This window comes from Rutilus rutilus (assembly GCF_951802725.1).
Source record: "Rutilus rutilus genome assembly, chromosome: 10".
Lineage (NCBI taxonomy): Eukaryota > Metazoa > Chordata > Actinopteri > Cypriniformes > Leuciscidae > Rutilus > Rutilus rutilus.
Window position 1 is genome coordinate 32,061,010 of NC_140215.1, and position 8,081 is coordinate 32,069,090.

Below are 8,081 nucleotides of genomic sequence, written 5' to 3' on the forward strand. Positions count from 1 at the left end.
AAATAAATTATATATATATATATATATATACAGTGCAATGCATAAGTGAATACACCCATGCTAAAGTTGACTAAAAAGAGGAATAAAAAATCATATTTTGGAAATTGAACTTAATGCCTTAATTTAAAAAATTAGGAAAAATCCAACCTTTAAGGACACCAATTTTCTTTGTGAATGAATAATGTATCGTAAATAAATAAATGTTCTTCCTTAAAATACATGGTGCATAAGTGAGTACACCCCTATGTTAAATTCCCATAGAGGCAGGCAGATTTTTATTTGTAAGTATTTAAAAAAAAAAAAAATTAGGATACTATGCATCCTGATAAAGTTCCCTTGGCCTTTGGAATTAAAATAGCCCCACATCATCGCATAGCCTTCACCATACCTAGAGATTGGCATGGGGTACTTTCCATAAGATCATCTCTCAATGCAAATCAAACTAGCTATTAGGCTAACTGAAATAAAACCATGCCAATCTCTAGGTATGGTGAAGGCTATGTGATGATGTGGGGCTATTTTAATTCCAAAGGCCAAGGGAACTTTATCAGGATGCATAGTATCCTAATTTTTTTTTTTTTTAAATACTTACAAATAAAAATCTGCCTGCCTCTATGGGAATTTAACATAGGGGTGTACTCACTTATGCACCATGTATTTTAAGGAAGAACATTTATTTATTTACGATACATTATTCATTCACAAAGAAAATTGGTGTCCTTAAAGGTTGGATTTTTCCTAATTTTTTAAATTAAGGCATTAAGTTCAATTTCCAAAATATGATTTTTTTATTCCTCTTTTTAGTCAACTTTAGCATGGGTGTATTCACTTATGCATTGCACTGTATATAAAAAAGAAACCCCCTGGGGTTTGCGAACCCTGGTCTGGCTAATAGTATTGTTAAGCAATCATTTGATTTGAATGTTTAACTCTGTAATATTCATACACAACACAGAAACCAGGCTCAAATAACATTCAAGGCATAATAAAGAAGAACAACTATATTAACCCACTGATTAAAACAAGGCCTCTTGATCTGTGAAAATCAGTCACAAAATCCAATTTGCTCCACCAGAATCCTTTAAGAGGCAGCACTGCAGAGATGTTGTTACCGCCGCATTTCCATTGAGGGATTCATGGAAAAACTACCGCATTTTTACAGATATAAGTCATTTCTTTCAGCCCAATGAGAAACGTTAGACGGTAAGCCAGCACGTGACTCATATTAGGGGGCTTGGTGGTCTAGATTTTTCCAGCTGATGGGAAATCCAATGTCTGACTTTACAATGGTATATTTACAGTAGAGACACATTGCATAAAGTGTGTGTAAGACGAGGTAGACAAACACCACGATTCACTTATAAACAGAGCCATCTGTGCATGGGTTTAGTCAAGCTCATGAGGTCATTTTTTAAAGGGTGAAAGTGATTGTCGTATTATTTTTTATCTTCTCTTTTTAATCTTGAATTTTAGAAAGCAAAATGACTTGGTTCCATCAAGGTTAGTCTAGTGAGGGTTATCCTGTTGTTTCTCAGATTAATTACTCACGGCAAACCTGGCAGTCTTTTTTACAAGCAATAAACTTGCATTGTGAGACACATTCCTCTTTAAAGCCATAGTGAAACCCATCATCCTTCTTTACCTTGCAGAAATGGTGAACAGCCGCGTGTGACTGCTATGGAAACCACACCAATGCCCGGCAGCGCATTAGAGTCCGGGAGCTGTTACTCAATCGCAAACATGGCTGCGACTAGGTTTTACATTTAAATAGAGACATACACCATCTATCTGAATACATCCCAGCCAGAAGCAAGATTAATTATTGTACAGTTTGAAACTGATACCAAGGATTCAACAAGCAGCAAGACACAGTACCAACTAAACTCAGTACAATTATTGAATTTCTGTTCATAAAACACTGACTGGAAATGGATAAAAAGTGAAGTGTGTAGTTTTACAATGTTTAAATATTTTCTCCTATTCCAGTGTAATGAGCAACTACTGTATAATAAAGTCATAGGTTTATTCCCTCTGAAAAGTGTGAACACTGTGGCACTATCAAAACATCCAAACCAGCCCAACGCAGCAAATTTGACTTATGGAGTAAGTTTAGTGAGGGACTATACCTGTTAATTAATAACACCATGCCCATTTGTTCCACCAGAACTGTGAATGACTTACTTATAGTTGTCTCTGGACGTGATACACTGGGATAAGAGAAAATATTTAAAAAACATTACACATACAAAAGACACAACTTTCAGAACAAAACCAAAGGCAAACAGCCTCATTGTCATGGCCAAGGTCACATATTGGCCCTGTCCCAAATGGCACACTTCATATGCACTTTCGGTCTTGTGGACTTACAATGGCTGTCGCGTGACCGTTAAGTCCATGGGTGTGTTAGGAAGAGTGTCCCATTTGTCATTTTAGGTTTCAGAAGGGTGCTCGCGAGCACCCCCTTGGCTGACGAAACTGCAAACACGTGGGAAGATCGCGAGTGTTTAGGGTGCCATTTGGGACATGGCCAGTGTGTTCTTGTGACATCTGATTCCAGAACAGTATTGCAGCATGATCCATGCAACAAGAATAAGGAGATTTTCTTAGTGAACATTAGCTAGACACTGCCTTCACTGTATTATCCAGCTACTGGATTAAACCAGCTACTGGAGACCCAGGCAGTGTCTGAAAACTTAGGCAGCTCACTTGTTGCCTCGCTGACTTATCAGGCAATGACTTTGTAGGCAGCATTTGAGCATGAAGGTTCCTCAGGAAACTGATTTCGGACAGACTTCCGAGGCAGTGTAACGGTTTAATGATCTACAGCAAAATAGAGAGCTTTGGCAATAACTAAGCAAATATTTAATTTCTACAATAGTAATTTCTCACTCGAAATGACATCAGAAGTGGAAAACTTTGGTTAAAAACATACATTTACACACAAACTGACCCCCAACCACAACTTTCAGATGCCATCTTTATTTTTTAGCTCAACTGTCAGAATGGAAAGCACAGGATTGTAGGATCGCAAAGGCAGCGAAGGATACATCAATGCTGCCTTCAAAAATCGATCAGATGAAGGAATCTCAGAAGAGAGGAAGTTTAGCTAACATTGGATTCGGATTTCGGACGGGCCTTGATGCCTTCCTACCTTGGAATCCATCTTTCAAAGGAAGCTTTTTTAAGTTTTCTAACGCAGCCCCACGGTCATGCAAAGTTTAGCTCAAACACACCTGAACCAGCAAATTAAGGTCTTCATGGCCACTTTGACCACAATCAATTTGATGTTTTTTTATTGACAAATTTTTAATTTGAACATTTTGTATATTTAATTCTGTTTATTTAATGCATATTTCTAGCACACAATTTTAGAATTAGACAAGTTGTAAAACGTGCAAACCCACCTCCTGGGGTGGATAATTAACATTTTCAACAAACTTTTAGCCAAGATCAAAGTTTGACCTAAAAGAACCTTAAACATACACAGAATCTCAGGAACTAACTATTGGAATAAAAAAGTGCCAACACCACGAAACATTACGGGCTGAAAATCGTTCTGACCCAGTTGGACCCAAAACACCTTTCCATCATAAAGCAAGCTAAGAACACAGCAAACAGCTACTTATGAAGTCTGAGAGCTTGTAAGAAGCATCATAAAAGCAGTTTAAGAAATATCACCTGTGCTGCCCAAACTAGCATGCACTAACTTGAACTTTATGTAACTGTGACATTTGGTCACCACAGAAATGACAGTTTAGCTCCAAAAGACTGCTAAACACTAGCTTCATATATATACATTTCTCCACTTGGCTTATTGCAGGGCTAAAACATGTAAATGTCCAATTGTATTCTAGGTATTAGACTGTGTGCACTAAGTTGTACTCTATCTATATACAGCAACTGCACAAATAGTTATAATTAAGAGTCGTATTTGTTGTAATTGATCAACCTGAACCCAGTGGAAATTGCAGTGCAAATCCTGGCTTGTGGCCCCCAGAATTTAAAGATCAAGACCCTCTTCTTCTATCTACTAATCATCATATTTTCCTCTCAGAATGACCTGTGGATGAAAGCAGCACTCAAGCAGAAGTCGGCCGTTAAAAGGATCTTTCTCACTCAGTAAGGCAAGTACTGGAAGAGACCGTGGATTGGCACACACCAGGGCTTTAATAGCAATAAATACCACTCAAAGCTGTGATTACCGTGCTAAAGTGTTCCTAATGCCTCAGCCAAGAAAAAAAACGCATCATCCCTATGTGCGCCCGCCAGTCTCTGACAGGACACTTTTCTCAGGGAGACGTGCGCTCTATATTGCTGATAGTTTGACTGTACATGAGGGCTTTTCAAAAGGCTGTTTTATAATCAGTTAAGCATAAAAACATGAAATGGCCTTTTTAAATCTTCATAAATTCAAATGTACTGATTTAAAGTGGCAACTAGAAAAGGTACAGGTTAGAAATGTTCCCTTCATTCGTATAAAAAGAGCCCATAAACCAGAAACACAAACAATACAATTTTTTTTATTGACAAAAAGATTTAGGAGTAAACGGCTATGTTGGAGAAAGAAATGAACTTCTAGGAACTTCTATCAGTTAAAACCTTGCGTGAGTATAATGTACGTATGTGGAAAAATATATACTAATAATGTGGAATAAGATTTCCAAATTTGCATATCACTCTGCAGTAATTTAGTTTACATTTTATATAAACAATCACAGAGCCAATATTTGCTAGATAGTATATATTGCTTTGTGTGAGAGCACTATATGCAGGTAAAGTTAGATGTACTGTATATCCAACTTTAAATAAATCGTTGGGCAATAATGTGGTTTCAAATATCCAACAATATAAACAATCAAGTTGAGATTTGCCATGAGTGTACTGTATGTATGTGTTATGTTGGATATACTTTCTGTTTTCAGTTAAAATGGTGTTGTGTTAGCGGCCCCTAAGTTAATAACTAATGATCTTTGCAATGGAAGTGAATCAATCAAAGACTAACTTTAGCTGGACAATAACTTTATTCTAGAGCTGCTGTAAAGACAAAACAATCTCTGTTACTTTAATTTCCCATTATCACTGTTAAGCTCCTTTTAAACAATCTATATTGTTAAAAGCGCCAAAAAAAGCTGATAACCGAAATATTGGCCGATAAATGTAAATACAAATTTTTATATCATTTTTGAGAGCCTGATTACAAAAGCAAAAGTCTCATCATTTTGCAAGCACACCATTAGAATGATGTTCTCATTATAATTGTATGTAGTCTATATGACAGACTTGCGCTGCACGTTGAACTATGTTCCTTTTTTGAATTGATTCCAATCATATTTCAAGCAATTCAAAAACATCATGGAGAACATCTGAAGTGTCTCTGCTGAAGGAAATAATACATTATTTCTCGGTTAAAATATATCAGCCACATTTTCTTATCGGCCGATACCGATATGACCGATATTACCGATACGAAAATATAATAGTTACTATAGTGTAAGGGTTTATTTTGCAATAATGACCATCTTGCTCTACATTATCTCTAAATGTAATATATTTAACTTTAGCATTAACATTTTTAGTTTGATTATTTATTTATTTTTCATTTTTTTGAGTGAATGATGGACATAGTACTATAACTTTGTATTGTACTGTTACCAATAGTTCCGCACACACACACAAAAAAAGGTTATTATTCATAAGGAACAGATCATAATAGCTAGTCAAAACAATGGCATTCGCTCTGTGTGATATGTATCAAGACCATGAGAGGCAGGTGATCTAAAACCCAAAGATTAGGAATAAGAGCTTCCAATCTGCTCTAAGCAGACAGTGACGTCAGCCATGACAGACCTGGATTCATCTGCCCGTGACTCGGAGCAATTACCATGACAAGAACACTGTGACTACTATTAAACATCCACAAATAAAGACAGTTACAGACTCAGAGAGAGGAGGAGGTGGCCAAACGAGTAGTTTGGTAACTAATCGTTTGGCCTCCTCAATTGGTAAAATAGCCACAGCCTGAGGGCCTGTAAAAAAAAGAGGCCGAACCAACTCCCTATTCTTAGGGACTGACTGAACTAGCTGCTTTCCTTGAAGAAAACTCCACTCTGAATAGTGAGTGTGAGAGTGTGCGTTAATTGAAAGGGTTTGTCTAGTGTTTAGTGAAGCATTAGGGTCTGACCTACATTTATATGTCCCCATAAAACCAGGCCTTGCAGATGGCCAGAACTCAGCACACAGCACACTTCAGGTAGCTGCATACTAATCGAAAAAATTCCTTGCATTCTTCAGTCAAAGGATTGTAGATTCCAACTTCGTGACACCATTTCCTGTGCCATATTCCAGTCAGCATTGTGCTAAAAGAACTGGGTGAGTAGGGAATGTTTGGAAACTGCTGTTCAAGACAGAGGCACATGATGCCAGAGTTCAAACAAATTATGACATGAAGGTGTAATCTGTCTTGACAATGGCCATTTAATAATTCATATTAAATAACAAACTTATTTGTATTACACAAATGGCTATTTTATTCTCTGGAAAGCATTGGAAGTGTGTGATAAGCAAACTTTCCCAAGACAGAAGACAGACAACCAATCTAGACAACTCAGGAAAAAATATCTTTAAAATCTTAAAAAAAGATTTTACATAAGGTCCCTCAGCAGCACTTTCAGCCCCTAAGACAGGGCAATTATTAACACATTCATGAATGAAATGACATTAAACTGAAATAATAATAAACATAAGTATTCTGCTTTTGCTCTATCATCCAAGATTAAGTTATTTCAAACATTGAAATAATATCAACCATTACCACACAAACAAAAAAGTTAACAAAAAGTGCCACAGCTTTTTGGAAATTGTATCAATGTAGTACCATGGTAGTCTTTGAAGTGCCAGTAAATAATACTATGGTGTATGAATATGATAATTAAATTCAAGTACTGTTGTATTACCATCTGATACCATCACTCTACCATGGAACTGTCCAAGGCCAGTTATATGACTAACAGAATAGAATAGAATAGAATAGAATAGCAGCAAACTACAATAGCAAAGTAAACATCTCTATATGTCTACAAAACGGATCCATGTACTTTTGAAAGAAAATAAACAAAATAACTACTACCAAGTTTAGAATATAATAAAATAAAATAGAATAACAGCAAACAGTATAACTGGCACAGTAAACATCTCTATATGTATACAAAACGGATCCATTTACTTTTGATTGCAAATAAATAAAAGTACAACTACCAAGTTTAGAACAGAACAGAAGCAAAAAAATACTATGGCAAAGTAAACTTCTCTATATGTCTACAAGACGGATCCATATAGCCTACTTTTGATTGTAAATAAATAAAAGTACAACTATGTTAATAGAATAGAATAGAATAGAATAGAATAGAATAGAATAAGGAAAGTGAAATCTGAAAGTGCATATTTCTTTCTGGTTGTTTGTCTGATAATCTTTAAGATCATTATTACCGACCAGAACGAGCGCAAATCTCTCCTCCAGCTCCGCCGGATCGGGCATGGGCAGTTTGAGGGGCATGTGGTGTCCTCGGGGGTCCGTGTGTTGGTTCATACTCCCAGCGTTCCCCATCTCTCCTCCAGTATCACAATCACACTCTTATTCTGCGGGTTTGTCCTGTATGTGTTCCCAGTATCCGTTTACAGTGTCTGTCCGACTTTATCTGAGCTTGAACACTTCATGGAGGTCAGCAGCAGGGTCTGTGAGCAGCTGCATTATAACTCCACACAGGCAACAAGAGCGCACATAACGTGTCCTATACGCATATTGCACAATGTCCGCACCACTCCCAGTGAGCTTTTCTGTTCTTCATGATTCAGTATCTGAAACGTACTTCAGCGGACAACTACAGGCGCTGTCGCTTTAACTCCGCCCCGCAAGCGGATCTACCAATCCTATTACAGCGAAGGCTGTGCTCATGAATAAAACATGAGCTCGTTTGGGAGGCGTGGCTGCTTGACTGAGAAAAGTCCTAAAAAAGTCCCAGTCCTTGTAAACAAACAATCATTTGAATTAATAATTGATTTTCTATTTATAACATACACAAATA

At 36.9% G+C, this 8,081-nt stretch overlaps 1 protein-coding gene across 6 annotated transcripts in view; it reads right to left on the bottom strand.

The window, feature by feature from the left end:
* Positions 1 to 7,868, bottom strand: part of fmnl2a (formin-like 2a) — an 88,155-nt gene extending 80,287 nt beyond the window's left edge. For all 6 annotated transcript variants that reach the window (XM_084422358.1, XM_084422360.1, XM_084422361.1 and 3 more), the window contains exon 1: positions 7,490 to 7,868. In XM_084422358.1, the coding sequence (XP_084278484.1) occupies positions 7,490 to 7,603 (114 nt within the window). In that variant the 5' untranslated portion in view covers positions 7,604 to 7,868. The remainder of the gene's footprint in view (positions 1 to 7,489) is intronic.
* Positions 7,869 to 8,081: the final 213 nt, after the last annotated feature.